Raw genomic sequence first — 19,985 nt, forward strand, 5'->3', positions numbered from 1 at the left:
AAAAAAAATTCAAAGTTAAATTTAACCTAACCCTAACCCAAATAAACAACAGGAGAGCCTGTTAAAACTGTCAACCAGTTTTATTGACTGCTGAACATTCAATTCACTCATTCATTTAAAAAAAAAAAAAAAAAATCCCTCCTTTCAAGTTTTAAGCTTTAAGACAGGTCGTGCACTCCTCACTCCAAAGCCCACCGTAGCACTTAATGACTGGGTCACAGAGTGCAAAAAAATAAAATGACAACCAGTCTGCACAATCATCGATATGAAAAAGAAAAGGTGACACAAAGCAAAACGAGTGTAGGCTGTCAGATGTCAGTAATGTGGGAAATGAACTGATTGAATGACAAAATTAGCAAACCGGACATTCACTGATGGTATTTTAAAGGCCTCTAAATCATAAAAGTTGCAATTTTAAAAATGAGCGCTGCTAAAAATTTGTTCAAACCACTCGATATTTTTAGATCATTCCAGGTGAATTATCTGCTGACCCCTTTTTATCCTTGTGCTTAAACTCACATTGATGAGTCATTAAAAAACACCACAGACAGCAGCTGCATACACACTAACGTAGTCTCAATATCTGACACTCAAGTCTTTAGTTTCATAAGGCTGCTGCATGTAAACATCACATCATAACTTCCCTCACAGGATCACCCCATTTACCAGAATAAAACAATGTTCGATATCTATGAAAACCTAATCATTTACTAAATCATTCATTTTGTGCAGCCCAGAATTCAATCTTGTCAAGCCTGAAGAGAAAAAAGGGGACAAGAGCTCTTTTCTCCCAAACTATTGCTGAGGTGTAAAATAAAGAACAGCTTATACAAGGAAACATAACAATAGATATTACAGAAATCCAAATAAAAGAAATATGAGAGACACAGATGCCATTCAATGCAAGCTTAAGGAATGATAGCAAAGGAAACAACAGTATGAGGTGTGCTTTTCCTCATCTACGATTAATCCTCAACAAGATCCAACAGTCAGAGATATCAGAGAACATTCAGGAGCCTTAACTTTGTAGTTTGGATTTCTGCTTCTTATATTTTAAAGGTGAGATCCAAAAAAAAGAAAATAATTTTGTTGCTCCTTCTCTCCTTGCTCTTTCTCTCTTCATAAAGTACAGCCTGAGGTAACATGGCCTGGTAATATTGTTATGAATCTGCATTATCTGAACCAATAATCTGATGCTTTCTTCATTTCTGTCAAATTGCAAATGTCAAAGAAACTTTAAAGAAAACTCCATAAAATATTTAAATCATAGGAGAGAAAAGCAGAAATATCTGTTTTTGTTTGATAAATCATTTAAATGATTAAGCTTGTTTTTCTAACTGGTTTAATTTTCTGTTGACTGACTAACTTATTAACTGACTAATCTTTTCAGTGTAAACCAACAATTAGGTCTCTGATCATTCTCTAAAATCTCTGACTGTTCCTCTCGTTTTAGTTCAGCAGCCAACCCGTCTTTAAACCAACCTATTATTGGTCACATTAAAAGAAAGCGGGGTTCAATACCCGAAAAGAGAAGTGACACTACCTGCAAGTGTTGAGAAAACAAAATAAAAGAAACTGCTTCAAGTATCCCAAGTGGAATTCAATAGCCCTGAAGGTTTGTTTCATATCTTTAAAATCCCTGCGCTCCTTCTCTGCTGATAGGCTGGACTGTGCCTGAGCACAGCAGTGGTTAAAGTAAAGTTTAAAGTGCCAATTACAATCTTCAATGTTAAATAAAAAGTTTTTTTTTAACATAACAGTGTCAATCCAACACTTAACAAACAATCGTTAACAAATTAAGATCCAATTTAACATTCTATGTAATCTAAATCTAGTGATTTTGGCATGTCTATGTCTATGCAGCAAAAAGATTGTTCATGCTGATGGTTCTTGAGATGCATTTTGTGCTTTGGGTGTTTCAGCACGAGGCCTATGAAGCAGAGAAAGAGAGAGGGTGGACAGAATCACTTCTGCATCCCAAACTAACTGAAATATCCTGCTGTGATGTTCTCTGTCATTTCTCCAAAATAAGTGGAGTGTGGAAACACAGGGACGAATTCACAGCAAGAAAAGCTCAACACTTTGTTGCTGACTGATTCGATATTTAACAGGTTGACAAAGCGGTACCAGGAGACAAATACTGGTACCTATCAGAGCTGATGAGAGGAAACGTGTGTGAAACGTATTGAAGGAAAGATGACAGAGAACAAAGCAGGATCTGGAAAAGTGTTTTGGTATCAAAATAAAATAAATGATAGTTTTGGGAAAACTAAATCACCTCAGAGGAAAAGCCTCTTTGTTATCACTATCAGCTCACCTTTAATGGGGACGTAGGGAAAGAGACTGTTTCCCAAATGTGTCAAGCAGCTCTATGATTTTCTTTCTTAAAATTTAAACTATAAACATTAAAGCTGAGATGATTCTGGAGAACTTAGTCCAGTTTTGTTTGGGCTGCAGAAGAAGACAGTCCCTTTTGTTCTGCCCAGTGTAGAAGCTCTATTATTAAGACTTTATTGAACAGATTTCTCTCCTGCGTAGAAGCTGCGTTAAGACTTCTTTGGACAGTGTGAAGACGAGTCTGTATTAAGAACCTCTATCATCGTTCTGGTAGACGGGAAGGTCTCTGCTACAGATGGAAGACTCTGGTACCAGTTTGGTAAACTGGGGAGACAGAACAGTTACAGATAAGGGTCTCGTTTCTGCAAAGCAGACGAACAACAAACATAGAACATGTTTTGTCTTCCTACCTCTTAAGATTCATCCAGGTCTTCGCTGTTTTACTGAAGCTGTCTGGACTCGGTGTGGTCATGGCTTCAAAATCCACCAGCTGAAGCAGTATTAACATAAGCATAGTTTAGAGGACGTTTACTGTACATTACACACAATAATGTTTTCTTCAAGAACAGGACAAGATACTTAGATTTAGCTTAATCAGACCTGGAAGACTAATTTGTCTGTGGTCTTTACTTTAAAATAACAGAATTCAATTCAGACTTGTGCTGTGTTGGAAGCGCTGCAGAAACATTACTTGGTCCGACCTGGTGAGATTTCCCTTGTGAGTTTTACGTTAAAGTGTCTCAGGCTCTTATTCAGCCATGAAACCGAAAATGTAAAATCACATTTATGTAAAGAGGTGCACGTCTGAAGGAGCTTTATCTTTACCTTTCCTTTAGGGATCCTGCCGATGACCTCCTTCCCACTGGCCATCAGTGCCCCCATCACGACTGAGTAGGCCACCACACTGAGGAGAAACACACCAGGGATCTGTTACTGACTTCTTCAATAACTATGAAACATCCACAAGGTCTGAGGATCAGAGGCCTCCAATACACATGCTGAATTTCTCATAATGCTATCATGTAATGTTTTTTCTAGTAATATTATTCATGTTGTTTCGTCTGCCAGTCTTTTGATGTGAACTGTTTCTATTTGTATTTTTAGGCGTTTCAGATGTTTCTGCCAAAGGAGATCTGAATGTAAACATAAACTGATGCAACAGTTCATTCCAGCATTTTTCCTATGAGAACTGCACAGCTGCTGATCCAACATCCCACTGTCAGGTCCCTAAGGATGAATAATGGGAGACATTTCAGAAATCCAAATGTAATCCAACTCTTAGAAGCAAGGGGAATCCAACAAATACAGTCAGTTCCCTGTGAACCTGAAACTGACGGGGTAGGTGAGAACAGTGAGTGCTGTAGTAAGATGGCTGCCATGTTGAATCAGGAGAGGCTCTGACACTGTGGCCTGAGAGACCTGACAGAACCAAGCTGGTTCCCCTCAGTCAATCTTAGGTTTCCTAAGCAAGCTCTGACTCAGCGTTAAACTGCTTATGTAGAATATGGAAACCTGTCTGATACCTGGGTCATAGGACATGAGTCAGCTGTCTCTAGGTAAAATATCCTTGCCGGGAACCACAACAACAGTTACTAACACAATAATTAACCCTGCCCCAGCACATCATAATACATATATATATCATATTCAACATTTAACATTACACCTGCAGGCTGTTTCGATGTAGAGATTACCTGGATCCTCTTGAGAGGGGCATGAGGTTGCAGAAGTAATAAACCAAGGAGAGGATCAGGTTACACAAGGCATCTGCATCCTGAAAGAACAAAATTAATCACATGGTCAACAGGACGGTCGTTAGCAGGTAAAGGGCTGTTGGTTTTAAACGATCTTCACTGTGTATTGTCTTCATCTACAGTTAATCTAGACAGAGTGAAAGTGGAGAGGGCTGCAGACATAATAAAAACAACCAAGAGTCAAAACACAAGAGGAATGTTCATTTGGTTCCAGGTATCAGTTTCAGAAGAAAGTGAATAACATTGTCTAGTAGTTACAACAACAGGGACATTGTTGGGTTATCAGTATAAACCAAGGAAAGGGAAAGCAAAGATTTATGAAGTTAAAATGCTTTGTCATGGTGTGATAATATTTCTCTAAGGTGTAAAAGTCTGTTTTTCTCTGCAGCTCAGACTAACAGACATCTACAAACATGAATTCTACAAATTCATTCTGCATAAATTTGTAAAATTACTGAGATATTCTCCAGCGAACTGCAAAGATTAATCTTACCCCTAGTTCAGTGGACAGCATTAATGCCTTTCCTTTGGCGGTGAGGTCTTTGTAGATGGACTCTATCTCCGACTGGTACTGCTGCGTCCTCTCTTCTGTCGTCTGGGTCTCTACTGAGAATAACATGTTGCCCACCCTAAAATACAGAAAACAATTCAGAGGTAAAAATCAAACAAAGCAGTGATCGCTTGGCCTTCGTCAGTCATTATAATCCAAACTGACTGGAAAGCTTCTGCACAAGAAAAGACATCTGGCAAATTCAACACATATTCATTTAAAATGAGGCTCAGTGTTGAAGGAAGTGTTACTGCACAAATCGAACCTGTCTCCAGTGATGGTGATGGTAAAACCATCGTACTCCTTCCCAGGATCCTTCATGCTCGGCACCTTGGAGTTGACTGTGAAGCCATCTCTGGTTTTACTGTTGAACTGCTTCAGGAAATAAACACACAGACAAACCTCCTGGGTTTTCACTGCTGAACGGCTGATGGAGATGGAGATGCTTTGCTGTTTCAAGAGTCACTTACACCTTTACATATTTTACATGGAAAAATATGATCAGTTGATAACTTATTTCATTATTTCTTAACCAGTTTTGTCTCTGTTGTCCCTGTCCTCTCCCACTCTTTACCTTCATTATAGGAAGAAGATCTTCGACTTTGTTGACATTTTCAAGAGCCTGACGGACTTCCAGTAAGCCTCTGGGGTTGTAGGCCCTGAGACAGAAAATGAGAACATATGAGTTCAAGAAACAGCAAGAAAACTGAGGAAACATCAGATAGGGGGGGGAAATTTTATATATATATATATATATATATATATATATATATATATATATATATATATATATATATATATATATATATGCATAAGATACTTCCCCAACATTCTCTTGCAAAATGAATCTAGCCCAGAGGAAAAAATAATTTGCATAATTCAGCTTTGTAGGAAGCATTCAGTTGGCAAGCATATTAAAATAACGGCTGTCAAATAATTCAGGTGAGACATGCTGATGCTAGCCACAAAGACGCAGCTATCACTGGGTTCAGGCTGGGCTGACTGGTGAAGAATCTGAGGTGACCTGGATTTCTTTGAATCAAATTTTTGTTTTTTTTTCAGTGGATACAGAGAGTTAGTGATGAAAAGCAAAGAAAGACTTGAAAAATAATGTGGTGTACAGGAACTCAAGGATGTTTTGGTGTAATTTACCCATGGTACACCAGTATTCTGTCTTTGATGAAGTCAAGGATGTTGTCAAAGTAAGCCAGGTATCTGATGTTGATGATCTGTCCCCTGAAGAATTAAAGAAAGAAAAAAGGAATTTCAACATTTTGGCATAAAAGTGTTTTCAGTGAGCTCATCAGAACCAAGGCCACAGTGAAAATCTGAAGAAGTGTGGTCATACATGTTTTTGCACTACAAAGCTGAGAAACACCTTAAGCGAGGTCACATGGAAATTCAAGTCACTCAAGGGACTCATGAGAGTGTCTGACACCATCTTTGGGGCCAGCCTGTTACCTGATGAGATTGATATGATTGTTGAAGCCTCGACTGAGACTCCTGGCAGGCATCTGGTCTAACCACAGAACTGGCTGGTCTGGATCCGCGATCCTAGGAGCACAGAAGAAGCCTGTTTAGTCTGTCAACACTGAAATCCAATCAGCTAAGGGCCAAAGACTCTTTGGTGGAACGGGATTTGTCTGAATTGGTCAAAAGGACAGAGGAAAAGTTTACTTGGTTGTATTTCTGTATTTGGTCTGTTTCATTTCACCATGTAAACAAACCATGACGTGTAAACAGAAGTGAGTGAAATGAAACTGTTTTTGGGGATTTTAGTGACTGACCTCTCAGTTAGCTGTACTGTAATTTTACTTTTCTGGTTCTCACACAGTAAAACCAAATAAAAACAGCTCAATATGAGCTCTAGAGCTCTGTGAGTCTAGACTTTATTTAGTTATGTAAGACCGTTGAAGCTTGAGGAACTGGTAACTATCATGTATCAACATCTGTCTTCTTTTTATTCCCTTAATCCCTTGAGTTTTAGGGTTATTTCCTGGAGATGATTAGGATTCCACAGTTTTTCCTGAACTGCGATTTCTCTTGGAATATGATGGAGGCACAAATTTTTGCGTGTTATGGTCATTGATCTTACCTAGCCAAACCAAAGTTACACTTGGATGCTTTAACAGTAACTCAAAACTAAAGTTTCTTTTTTGACTCAGTAAATGACAATCACTGTATTCATTTGACTCTAGTCTGTACAGTTCATGACAACAAAAGATTATTTGCCCTTTTCCAAAGAAAATCCAGTAATTCTGTCGTCTAGACCACCCAAGAATCTGTGAAAAATCTATCACATTACCTGGTACACCAAAGCTTTGAATACGTCATGTTCTCCCCCAAAGTCTGAGTCTGGAGGCATTTTCTAAATATGTGAAATCTGTGGCGTGTTCAAGCTTTAGGCAATGTTAAGATGCTCTCACCTCCTCCATTTGACAGCTATGTCGAACATGTCTCTCCACTGCATTTGCCTGGTCTTGCCATTGACTCGCACTTTGGAGTTGCTCCATGTTCGATGCATGGCCTGCATGACCTCCAGAGTTGCTAAACCCATGGCTGAAAAAGTACAAGCAACTCTTATTTTTTTTTACTACTGTTATTAAAAGTGAAATAATCTTTATGAGCAACAGCATTTGTCACTGGTACCTCTGTGTATTCTCCTGTTTGGTAAGAAACCAGGAGTGTCATATTGCATTAGCGCCCCCAGATGGTCGGCTGTGCATATCAGCTTCTGAACTTCACTGCTGTAGCTGTCAAAGTTCTGCGGCAGCACGTCCCTGTAAACCACAGAGAGGGAGGAGGGAGACATGGAGGATGACCACGATCAAAGCTTCCATAACGTGTGCAGACTTTATTTTTTCTGGACCGTACTGTGGCTACCTGTCAAACTTCTGAAAAGTCTTTATGAAACAGAAGAAACGAGTTTCACTCTGCTGACACAGGCACAAAAACATCTCCCAGCTTTCATGTCATATGGAAAAGATGGCAGGTGTTAGCTTTCAACCACAAAACACTGTCTGCCTCAGCTCTGAGCTCGTAGGAATTGCTAACACCTGCAACAACTGCAGCTCAGGAAATTAGGCTGGTGCTGGATCCTGATCTCACAGATTTCCTCATGATGACACACTTGAGGTGAAGAGCAGGACACCCAATATTAATTTCAAATAAAACCAAATTTATGAATGAATCTTGTCTGCCAGCAGCTTTGTTTGCAGGCTGTAAGATGTTCTGTAAATAAAGGTTATGGTCACAGTTTTTGTTTCAGCTATGAATCAGCTGTTGCCCATCAGACCTACTTGATATGTGGCTGCAGGCCCGGCTGTTCCTCATAGTCTTCTATTAAAAAAGGGAGGTTCTTGGCCCAGTGATTCTTGAAGTTCCCTGGTAAATCCTGGTCCACGTTGTATTCAGCTACGGGAATATCCAGGTGGGAGTGCAGGTAGCGTGAGTACTCTGGAAGAAAAGCAAGTTGGCACAGAGAGAATATGATATAATCTAAAACAACCCGCATGGGTTTATTTTAGAAGTTAATGTTTAGAGATAAGATTTCATTTCCAAAATACAGTATCCAATTTCCTTTTGACTTGGGGATCATCGCTTATTTTAAGGTGCCAATGGTATAAACTTGTTAACACAATTGGAGTAGATTAGGTTATAACAGCATTTTAATAGAGCAGATGATGCACATGATTTAGAACCAAAAATAAACACAGAGCATTTAAAGCACATTAGTGAAAGGAATTCAGTAAAATTTAAAGTCTATTACGGAACCTCATACGAATGTGTTTGCTCATTCATGCATGTATGAAGGCACACCAACCTCTGAGGTATTTCACTTTGAGGTATTCGGAGCTGGCCTTCTGTCCCAGCAGAGGATCGTTCAACATGACTTTAGTCTGTGCTTTGATGCCCTCGTAGAACTGTCCCATGGCCACGTGGCTCAACCCCTTCATGTACTGACACACCTCATTATAGGGCTCCAACTGAAGACATCTCTGGAGGACAACAGAACGAGAGGAAAACATGAGGAGGGCACTGTATATTACACCCAGGCAGAGGGGTGGAGGACCAAGCTATTTTGTTCAAATGTGGCTGAATCATGTGGATTCCTCTACCTTGAAGTTGCCTATGGCCTCCTGCAGTGAGCCATGGTGGTACAGCATCATGCCTCGGAGCTGGAGAGACTGGATGTGGTTCTGGTTCAGCATGAGGGCTTTCTGGAAACTTTCCATTGCCGACTCAAAATCACCCAGCTCTCTGAGCGGAGGAAGAAGATACCAACAGAGCAACAGTTGACATACTGTTAGCAAAGCAGAGGGGAAGGTAGGGGACTCTCAATTCCCTAAATAAAAAGGACACACTGAATTCAGCTCAAAGAAATAATACCACAGGGTTGCTGTACCTGTAGGCCTGTCCTAGGCTCTTATACGCATCTATAAAGTCAGACTTCAGCTTCAGTGCCTCTTTGAATGTCTCAATGGCTTCCTGGTGAGAGAAAACACAGCAACCTTTCACACAGTGGCAACACAGAGTTAACAGGAAATTGCAGTAGGCATCATGTGGATAGACCTAAAATTCTGACTCAGCAGATCATTCAGACCTTGGCTCTGACATAATCTAGATTTTGACTATAATTTGAAGCTCATCATCAAAATGTGACTCAAACGCTGCCCAAGTGACCACCGCACACAGGATTTCACTTCTATGCTCGCACTTCATATCATGTATGGGAAGCTGCAGATACTGTGACACAGAGAAAATGCCAGTTGGTGGTTGGCCACACAGATAGAGAATAGTCTATGTGGTGCCTCCCCCTGAGCAGGAACTTCAAAAAACCTGAGCTGTTTGGCAAATGCAAATCAACTGTGTTAGGGATATTTCCACCTCTGCAGCAGATGTTTTTGAGATAGCAGAGCACTGGAGAGATGCCTGACACTGCCAATCAACTTGTTATAAGCTTCACAACTTTCTCTTTTTATATTGCCTTTGACCTTTTGCTCTTTGTCTTAAAGACCAGACCTCAATACCATCAAAAATATTGTTACTGGAAAACAAACCTGCAGTATAGTGATATTATATAGATATTTCAATAAAAAACAAATGTCTGTGCAAAATCTGAAGCCAATCACTCTAGTAGTTGCTAAGATATTTCTCTGTGAAAGTAAAAAATTTCCAGACTGACTCTTTGCAAGCAGAAGTATCAAAGAATGTGCACTGTAAGTAAAGTGATACTATATGATCTTTTCATGAAGTGAACCATGGGCACCTACTGAATCGGCAGACAAATGGCACATTCATATTATTTTTCTTCCTCTGTGAAAAGGCACTGCCTCAGTAAAGGTTTGTGCTGATAAAACGCAGATATAGACTTTGTTCCCATGAGGACTTGCTGCCACAGGTTCAACGATCATGAAAAAGCAACCCTCACACTCAGCAGTACACTATAGTACTCCTTACAATCAGACAAGCAGCTAGTATTAAATGTAACATTGGCTCTCAGTTTGGTATATTATGTTTTGCTGTTGTCAGCTGTCAGCTGAATGAAGATGCTATAAAGGGATTTTCCCCAGGAAACTGCTTGGCAGAGGTGGTAAACACTACCAAAAATCTCTGTACACACAGAAGCATTGCAGCGAGAGGAACTGTGCAGAGAACAGACGAGCCTTGCAGCTGAAAACCTAAACCTAGACCAAATAGCTTGATCTGACATAAGTTTATCATGTGAGAAACACTGTGAGTGTGCTGTGAAACTAGGCTGGGACTGAAGAAACAATGAAAACTGTGAATTAACTGTTAGGTAGTATTTTATGTCAGAGTTTCCTTTAAAGGGAGAATTGGAGAGATTTATAATTTTATATTTCATCATAATGCACAGGGCAACATCTTTAGTTTTATTTGAACTGCTGCGATATATAAAAAAAATATTTTTGTCAAAGGAAGAACAGTCCAGACAGAGGTGAGAAGTCAACATGTAGCTGGCAGCCCCAGTGCTAAGAGAAGCATCTGCTTTTGTCATCAATTTACTGAAAAATAACACAACACAGTATAAGTGTGGCCTTTTCCTTTGAGAAATAACACTCTGAGGGGTCTCTGAGGCTTTAGTTCACTAAATTGTTAGTTTCTTATGACATTTGAAGGAGGGAGACCACCGACAGCTACAGCAGACAGCGCCAGGAAGCTCTGGCATGAAAAACAGCAACCACTTCCGCCAGAGAGAGCAAAGCACATAAAAGCAGCAGCTGGTGTGATGTGGTCACCTCTGAAAACTCGGTTCAGACTTACAAACAAACCCAAACACAGAATTTTACCAAACCAAACAATTCCTTGCAGCTGCTCATATATGATTTAAATCTATACAAATTAGAAATAGTAGATAAGCTTAAACATATAATATGCATTCAACCCAATGAGCTTCTGATACTGTCCTAATACTGTATGTTGTAAGTATAACAGTCATATGGCTCCTTTCACCCCAAAACATTTAAGGTGCAGCTTGTTCACAAACGATTTTCATGAAGATTTATGGCTCTATCCACCCAAAGCTGTCATGTTTCCAGTGGAAAGATGATACAGGCCACGGCAATTTACAGCAAACAAAGGCCTCTTGTTCTGTTAAAAACACTTCTGGTAACAAAAAGTGAACACAAACAGATAAAGAAAGCACAAATGAGGTGCTGATTATGCACTAGGGTTCCTCTAGGTAAGAAAAAAAAATCAATATTAAACAGGGTGGACATTTATATAATGAGCCAGTGAACAACTTACCTTGAGCATGCCTCTGTGGAAGAAAGTGAGGCCTTTGTAAAGCATGGCGATAGGCTGATTCTTCTTCAGCTCCAAAGACTGCTGGAAGTCTTCCATAGCTGCCACGTAGTCCTGGTGGGAAGGTGTAACACAGGGTCAGCACTGTGGTGCACACAGGCATGTATGCACAGTACATACGCACATACACAACATTTGATCATCGAACCTCTGAAATGAAAAGCAGCGTTCCTCTGTGTCTGTAGAGACGAGCTGAGGGCTGCAGCTGGATGGCTTTGGTCAGATCGCCCAGAGCCTCGCTGATACGACCCAGAGGAGACAGGATCTAAAGACGCACACATCAACACGCATAACGGTAATGTATGAGAAGTGCATATTAAGAAACGCTTTCTGAAGATCACACAGCTTTACTTGCTCAAAGCTGGTTTGCTCACTACAGCTAGAAAATACATTTGTGGTCCCTTTTGAGGAATTTCATTCTGATGTTCCTCTTTCCCACGAAAGACCAGAGAAAAGATTTCTTACTTCTTACAGTTTTTTTAGAGAGGGTGACTTTTCTTCCACAGGAAAAAAGTGGAGGCAGCTTTTTCAAAGTGAACAGGTAGGAGCTCAAAGAACAGGATTTCAGGAAGGACTCAAAATCAGATGAATTGGTGCCAAGAGCTGGAGACCATAAAAAGGTGTTTTGCTAATTAAGAACTACTCTACTGGAGCATTCAGCATACTTTATATAATACTGGAGGAACTTCAGAGGGCAGACTACACTGAATAGATGGGTTTTGGCACTAAGTCACTCCCTCTTTTGACCTCACCTCTGCTCTCTGTTCGTAGACCTCCGGCCAGTTTGGCTCGAGGGTGATGACTCGGTTGAGCTCGTACAATGCCAAGTCAGCATTCTTTATATCCTGGCAAGGAGAAAAAGGAGGGGGAGGCTGTTACATTTCATTGACATAAAGCTTAATATATAGTGAGCAAAAGGATGAATTACACCACAACCAGCTAAAAATGCAAAAACTGCCAACTTTTCTCTGGTGGAACACTTCCATAACCGCAGAGTCCCGGCAGATTGAATTTGCACTCACTGAATGTCACACTGAGTCATTCTGCGTTTACCTGAAACTGCTGCTGTCACCAAAATTCAGGATTCCTTTTAGTTTAAGAGAAAAAAAACCTAAGGTGCATTTAGACAAAAACTCCCTATGCAGCCTCATAGCAGTGTTATTATTTAAAAAAAATAAAGCTGTTGTGTTTTATTACAGACACACAGTGCAGTTACATTCCACAACTATCACTCACCTGTAGACTTTTTTTTCCATAAGCTATCCCCCTCCCATAAATGGCACTAACCAGCTCTGGGTCACCCTGTGTCAAAGGCAAAACACGTCAAGAAAATATTATTGGTTTGAACCCAAAGTTTTATTTCTAGCTCTGACAGAAAAATAGCAACATGCTTTATTCCTGATAGGTGTATTAAGAGTGAATATTTGGGAGGAGGCAGGTTTAATAACGTAAATGGATGCAAACAAACCTGTAATAAGAGTGAGAAATGTTTAATCGCTTCATCATAAAGGCCGTTGCCTATCAGAACATATCCTATAGCTGCAATGAGAGAACAAATGATAATGAATAACTGGCAAACTTGGCAAAATCATATAGTTCACTTCAGGATAAATATGGTTTCTATTTAGAACAACGCTCCAACTTACCAAGTTCTTCGTTTGTGTTGTGGTTATCTACAGGGAAGGGGATTTTTTTCTGTTCTATGAACAACTTGGCCTGGTTCTGTGAGAGATGGAGAAAAATAACAGCACAAGTTCATGTAAAGGAGACAGCACAGAAACACAAAGCTAAGGAAATAACAAAATAATGATTTCCTGTGTGAAGCCAGTGACAAATTGAAAGAATGGAGGTTAAACACAGCATAACACTGTAAGTCTCTAAGGTGGAAAAGCTAAAAACGTATGTTTTCTCTTTCTTTGAAAGAGTTAATATCTAGTGACACTAGCAGAAAAGAAGCACAGCTGTGAATTAAAACATTTATCAGGGACATTTTTGCACATTAAAGGTTTTTTTTAAAGCTTCTCTCAAGGTTATACTCAGCAATTAAAGTCTACAGGACAGTGAAAAAGACCCCACTCAAATGTCAGTGATGCTTACTACTGCCAAGCAACACATCCCAGAACACCATTAGCAGATGCAAATTTGTCAACATGCAAATGTTGCTGTGGCACCATTCTGGTTTACCAAATAAAGGAACAAGACAAGTGGCAAGACAAAGCCTTGCAAAATTTAGACCATGAGACAGATAACAATAGTAACATTAGCTACATCATCAAAATTACCAAATCAACCACAGACAAATGGTCAAATATCAGAGGTCGATTTGCCTGAATGCTCTGACATGTACTTTACAATTTTTTAAACACCAGCTCAATGTATTGTTTTTGCTCACCTAGTTACAAGTACAACAGACTTCTGATCACACCTAACCATAACCTCCAGTGATGGTGGTGTAGTCTCAGCTTATTTATCTTTGAAATGCCGGCAGTCACTTTGTTTGCACTAATATTTTTTTGGTCAGAAATAAAGAGATGCTGAGAGTCACAATTTTTGTCATTCAGGTACAGCTCAAAACATCAGAATATCAAACCACAAACCAACCACTGAACCGGAGTGTAATGCTACATTACCACAAGATAGTGAAGTTTTTTCAAACATTATTCAACAACAGGGAAAATAAACAGCCTGCAAACTGTCTCCGTTGATTTGGAAATGAAATAGCGGATGGCTTGTCACACAGACATTTAGGGCACAGTGGCGGGTTGTGGTGTTGATAAAATCAAGGGGTTTAGACTCAACTGGAAACCACAATTTTTTTGTCTAAAGCAAACCGTTACAGACAAAGGCTGTTCTAGGTCTGATTAGCGTGTATGTGAGAGATCTCACCAGGATCTTCTCTGCGTTAAGTGAGAAGACCGACTCGCAGGATGGGTTGCTTCCCTCATCACAGTCGGGGTCTTCCAACTGTAAAATTGAGGACTCTGAAAAGACAAACATTCAAATCAGTAACCATCAGGAGCACTTAACACAAGTACGACTATATGTATGTATTTCAGACATCTAAATACATGTAAATGGATTAATCAGTTTTAACATCTGCAGTTGCAAAGTGCCACCATCCTGCCAAACCACTACTCTTGCAAGTTGCATAAATATCTGAGATGTCGAGCAGGCCTCACCCCACTCAGACCGGATTCTCAATCAACAAGGCATGTAAGCAATGAAGTTTGAATAACACCATGTAGGCCTCGTTTCTTAGACCAAATGGCAATGAATGACAGGGTAACTGATTTAATTCAGGTGTTGTAGAATTCTTTGACAGTTTTGTACTGCACCTTTTGAACATTAAAAAAAAACATTTTGATCATGCTATAGAGATAACCACAAACCAGTTCTATTCTGCTGAGGTGGACACCTGTATGTACAACACAATACAAGGGCATAAAGCTGAATCGCCACCACCCTTAAACAGTTCCAACACAATCGGGACATTATAACCGCTTTGAAGGTAGGATTTGTTGCAGGGCGGCTGTATTCAGACTACATTACTTTTAGCTGGGTGTTCCTGCTAAAATGCAAATTGAATGCATGTGCAGAATTCACCAGATGCTCAGTACCAACAGAAAATGTTTCAGTTTTTCTCTGTTAAATATGTAATTTTACTGTCAGGCAAGGCAACACCAAATTTGCGCGTTTTTTGACTGGAGTCTGGTGGAGACCTCTTCGGTTAACCTAAAATATACAGTTTGTGAAGTGAGTACATTCTGAGTTTTCCCTGCTGTTGTGTACACATTAACACACTTTCACTACTCTCCTTTTTCGATCTTTGGCTTGAAATCCCACTTGACCTCCACGGCAGTAAGAGCAAGAGCTCATTTTAGTAATCTCTTTTGGGCTGTCACAGCTTGTTGTTATTAGCCTCTTTAACGTTAGCTTACAAACGGTTAAGCTAGCCGGGTTACACAGTGACAGTTGCACCTGGGGAGGACGTGGCAAAGTAACAGCGAAAAGAGAGACTTTACCGCAGTCTGCCGCGTACTCTTCCCAGTCGGACAGCGAGCTGCATCCCTGCTTGTGGAGCTCATTGTTGAACAGAGTCAGGGTGGAGAAATACTCGGTGGAGATGATCGCCCGACACAGGTAGAGTAGTGAGAACGCTACCAAAACAACAGCCCGGCTAGCAGGGGCCATGTTGCACTCACTACATGCGTGACGCCAGCGAGCGGAAGCTGCTGCTGTTGGACCCAACACGCCCCCCTCGGCCTGCGGGAACCATAGAGAACCGCAGGGCAACTACACTACAAGTCCCGACATGCTCCGCGGCTGTCAAACCGGTCCCCCAGGTTCCTCCAGCTTCAAGTCAAGTCACCAAACAAAAACGGTTTTCCGTTACACTTTTTAAATTAAAACTGCACTAATAAATGCAATGGAGTAAAAAAAAAAAAATCCCCCTGAAATGCAGTGTAATAGAAGCATAAACAGTATTAAATTGTGCAAATCCCCAACATGATAAATAAACTGAATTGCAGATGGGATTTTTTTTAAATATAAGCTCTTTTCAAGCCTTCAAATGCTGACAAGTCTGAACTTTTATTTTGAAGGGATAGCTGTATGGATCCGCCCTACTTCCTGTGATATCGTCTCACGTTAGCCGCTTTTCGTAGATGTTTACAGAGGAAAGAATGGGCAAAAGTGTCTATAGGTGTGTTGAATGTAATGAAAAAGCAACGGAGCTGCACCGGGATTACAGTAACGGGATCCTGAAGATAACTATATGTGTGCGTTAACTATCAACTTCTGAGATTTGACGTAGTTTTGTTTAACGTTACTGTTTATGACGAGGATGCTAGCTAACGAGGAGTAGCGATATTCCTTACAGGTGCACCTGTGTGTCTCACCAGGGCTGGTTGTTTTGGTTGGATGTGGCGACAGAGCTGAACTAACTCTGAACTGCTAACAAATTACAAAGAAACGACGGCTTTTCTGTGAACCCCCTTAATTAGTATTATCCTCAGGCCACAACATATAAATAACAGACTGATAAAAAGGTTACCATCGCCTGTCTTTGTGTCCCCAGGAGTCCTGCCAGAAGCCAGTGGACAAGTACATAGAATATGACCTTGTAATCATCTTGATTGATGCCATTTTGTGCAAGACGCAGGCTTTCAGACACATTTTGTTCAACACAAGCTTGAATGTAAGTAACATCAACTATTTTAGTTTGTGGTAATGTACTTTTGTGACATGGGTAACACAACTTTGTACAGATGTATGCACGTCTTAACTTATGAAAAAGCGAACGAATATTGTGTCTTATTCTATCTGTTTTGTTATGTTTAGATCACTGGGCTTATACCCAGCTTTGTCATCCACGTGCTATCCTGAGTGTCTGTCTTCATGTGATATTTGTACATCTTGTCCACATCTCTAGATCCACTGGAAGTTGTGTGTGTTCTGCCTGCTGTGTGAGGCTTACCTCAGGTGGTCTCTGCTCCATGGCTCTGAGCAGAGCAGTGACCCTGCTGACATTATCAGGTACACCAAGGAGTGGGAGTTTTACGGCATGTTTGGATTAGCCGCCCTCGGTAAGACACTATGATAACACAAACCAGTCTGTCTATGCTATTTGACATGGTTTCTGAGACACTGATCAGTCTTCATGTTGGTCCTATAGAGCTGTCAGCGTTCTGTGGCACTGTACTGTGGGTCCTTTGGGTGGTGGTGTGCCATCTGCAGGGTGGGAACCTAGAGTTCAGCCTGGTCATCAGAGCCCTGCTGCTGTCCTGCTACGGGAAGGTCCTCCTCATACCTGCTGTCATCTGGGAGCATGACTACTCCCCGCTCTGTCTGGGCCTCATCAAACTGTTTGTGCTCACTTCAAACTCACAGGCCATCAGAGGTAGGAGAACACACATCGCTGTTACTGTGGATGTTCACCCAACTCTGACCAGAAAATAACAGTTTAAGATAAAGTAGGAATATCTTTTTAGTTTGATGAGTTACTCAGTTCCAAAGTAGAACAGCTTGTGCTTTGCAAGACATCAGGGATGCAACAGTACTTCATTCTTCAGAAACATTTTAAAGCACCAGCAGGTGGCAACTAACCCTCCCTTTGTTTGAAAATCACCCTGCTCCTGTGCTCTGCACTACAGAGAGACTCAGACATTGAAGATAAATGTGTTACATAACAGAAAGGTTTGGGTCAACGTTTCTTGTGTTGTGTAGTTATTTCTTCAGCAGCAGCAGCAGCTCTGCAAACATAAATCTGCTCATTGTATTTGGAAGCTAGCTTGTGAGCAATGAGAACAATGAGATGTTGTTGAGTGATTTATAGGCTGCTGCCCCGATGAGGTGTTTCTGTACGTCACATTAATAAGAACCGGTTACAGTATTACTGATGCCAAGTGCAAATGAAGTAGCCAATTCAGCCTTTTCCCTGCTTTGAGTCCTCTAAATTTTCGTTCTCTGTATGTCTTTAGATTTTTCAGAGGTACTGTAACTATTGCAAAAACAAAAACTGTCTATGGAAAACGTGTGCGTATTTATAATTTTCTTATCTTTTCTCTATCCTCCATCTTCTCTGCAGTGATCCTGAACAGCAGTAGACGTCTATCACTGATGGCTGTGTGTTTAGGCCTGCTGTCAGAGATCTGTGTGGCTCAGGCCTGTAAAAAGCTTCCATGGAGCATCCAGGACATGTTGGCATTCGAATGAACATCTGCTGTGACTGAGATGAAAGTCACTTATCTCAGGGATGAACAAGTGATCGTGGATGCCAAGCTGTGGCAGCATGAGGGAGTTTTTGATGGACCTTCTGCACACGGGGCTGGAGAAGAAGTGGTTTTTCTTCAAGTTCCCTTTTTATTGTTTTGTTTTTTCTTTTGCTGCTCATGCCAACCAGTCAGTTCTGTTAATTTCAAAACAGCTAGAAACATGAGAAGCATTGCTTCCTGTGTGGCAGAGACACCCAGTGCAAATGCCTTAATGAACTGGCTACAGATTGAGGTAGTGTTACGCTGCTCAGTCGGAGACAGAGCAGGAGAAGAGAAATTTACTTCTCAGAAAATGCTGATGGCTTTTTGTTAACTTGCAATACACATGTCAAATAAAGAGAGACTGTGGTTTTACTCTTTTACAATCTACTGAACAAAAAGTCTGCAGCCCTGGAGAGGAGCCACTACATGGGAACATCCTGTGATCTAAATTACTGTTAAACATGTTCTAATTCCAGGGCCACTGGAATGACACAAACACAGACCCTGAGGTTGTCATTTGACAATAACTACTTCTCTGTTTGGACAAGACCCAGACAACACACTTCACATTCTGTAGCTTATTGGTGAAATGCTTATCTTTACTCACACACACACGCTTATATGAAATAAGTGTGTGTGTGTGTGTGTGTGTGTGTGAGTAAACACACACTTATATGATTTATATAACTTTTGTCTTAATTACTATTGTAAACCATCGGATGGGCCACAACAAAAACAGGAATGGACACATGCCAGAAATTAACATCAGGAAATTTGTGTTTTATCTGACCAACAGTCTGATTCTCCAAAATATGTAATTTACTATATTATGAAACAAATAAAAGAAGAAAATGATCACTTTTGAGAGATTGGGACCTGTAAATCTTATCCATTTTTGCTTGACTTAAATGATTTTTGGAATATCAAAACTGTTGTTGATTAATTTTGAAATTAACCATTAAGTTGGTCATGTGCAAGTTAAGGCAGCCAGAGGGGTTTATTTGTTGCAGAATACTGAGTAAAATCATCAAACACTGAACAGCAGCAGATTTACAATAATCGTTGGGAAACATGTTGACTGGCTGCAGTAGGTAAACTTTACAAAACCTCCACCTACTGTCCCTGGAATGTGGATAATGTGTCTGTAAACAGAACAGTATTCAGTGAGTAAAACAAACGTCCAAAGCAGACCAGCTGTCTGTGGAATGAGGGGAATGTATTCACTGTACTTACCTACAGTACGGAGGGACAGCTGAACCTGCCTCACCCCCAGCAGCAGCAAAGTTTGACACGTGACGAGAGGTGAGGCCGAATTCCTGCTGAACGAAACCATCTGTGGCCGCTGCCGGAGGACTCACCCTGTGAGATGTGGTGATAATCTCTCACACACTGTCAGAGATAAATGTGATGTACATTCACAAATTTGCTGCATTTATCATCAGTATATTGTCAAATTAATACTTACATCTTGGCATAATCCCCATAAACAAATTATCTGTTCCATCAGTGCTATTATCTGTCATCTGCCATCACCACAGAGTCAGATCTCTGTGCTGTAGGAATAGCGCCCTCTTGTTGTTGGGGTGTTGTTTTTAAAACAGCACTTTCAAACTGTCCTTTGATGAATTAAAAAAAAAGGCTCATATCACAGAGAATATTTTGTGATTTTCTACTTTCTACAAATGTTGAAAAAGATATAAACTGAAAAATGAAAATGTGGCTTTCTACCATAGATCAGCCCATGACATCTGGGAGGGACATATG

General features: G+C 40.5%; 2 protein-coding genes across 2 annotated transcripts; one reads left to right on the top strand and one right to left on the bottom strand.

Annotated features, from left to right (window-relative positions):
- Positions 1–65: 65 nt before the first annotated feature.
- Positions 66–15,657, bottom strand: ttc13 (tetratricopeptide repeat domain 13). Its single transcript, XM_041064222.1, has 23 exons — positions 15,489–15,657; positions 14,353–14,447; positions 13,113–13,188; positions 12,935–13,005; positions 12,703–12,768; positions 12,219–12,311; positions 11,615–11,731; positions 11,410–11,520; positions 9,047–9,129; positions 8,760–8,901; positions 8,465–8,639; positions 7,941–8,097; positions 7,291–7,421; positions 7,068–7,200; positions 6,103–6,195; positions 5,794–5,877; positions 5,216–5,300; positions 4,907–5,016; positions 4,585–4,720; positions 4,032–4,111; positions 3,163–3,241; positions 2,748–2,827; positions 66–2,661 (listed from the first exon to the last, which is right to left on the bottom strand). Exons 1-23 carry the CDS (start codon positions 15,655–15,657, stop codon positions 2,547–2,549), a joined length of 2,481 nt encoding a protein of 826 aa, XP_040920156.1. The 3' UTR covers positions 66–2,546.
- A 445-nt stretch (positions 15,658–16,102) lies between these two features.
- arv1 (ARV1 homolog, fatty acid homeostasis modulator) lies at positions 16,103–18,604 on the top strand. Its single transcript, XM_041064229.1, has 5 exons — positions 16,103–16,244; positions 16,544–16,663; positions 16,898–17,051; positions 17,141–17,365; positions 18,053–18,604. Exons 1-5 carry the CDS (start codon positions 16,131–16,133, stop codon positions 18,178–18,180), a joined length of 741 nt encoding a protein of 246 aa, XP_040920163.1. The 5' UTR covers positions 16,103–16,130; the 3' UTR covers positions 18,181–18,604.
- Positions 18,605–19,985: the final 1,381 nt, after the last annotated feature.

The sequence above is a fragment of the Toxotes jaculatrix genome, chromosome 19, assembly GCF_017976425.1.
Source record: "Toxotes jaculatrix isolate fToxJac2 chromosome 19, fToxJac2.pri, whole genome shotgun sequence".
Taxonomy (NCBI): Eukaryota; Metazoa; Chordata; class Actinopteri; family Toxotidae; genus Toxotes; species Toxotes jaculatrix.

Bases quoted from the DNA above. Each gene is read 5' to 3' on its own strand.
- ttc13 (XM_041064222.1), bottom strand. From the start codon at position 15,657: ATGGCCCCTGCTAGCCGGGCTGTTGTTTTGGTAGCGTTCTCACTACTC. The intron at 14,448-15,488 runs GTAAAGTCTCTC...TTGTCTTTTCAG, and splicing joins AGAGTACGCGGCAGACTGCG to AGTCCTCAATTTTACAGTTG. The intron at 7,422-7,940 runs GTAGGTCTGATG...TGTGGTTTACAG, and splicing joins GGCCTGCAGCCACATATCAA to GGACGTGCTGCCGCAGAACT.
- arv1 (XM_041064229.1), top strand. From the start codon at position 16,131: ATGTTTACAGAGGAAAGAATGGGCAAAAGTGTCTATAGGTGTGTTGAA. The intron at 16,664-16,897 runs GTAAGTAACATC...CCACATCTCTAG, and splicing joins TGTTCAACACAAGCTTGAAT to ATCCACTGGAAGTTGTGTGT. The intron at 17,052-17,140 runs GTAAGACACTAT...TTGGTCCTATAG, and splicing joins GTTTGGATTAGCCGCCCTCG to AGCTGTCAGCGTTCTGTGGC.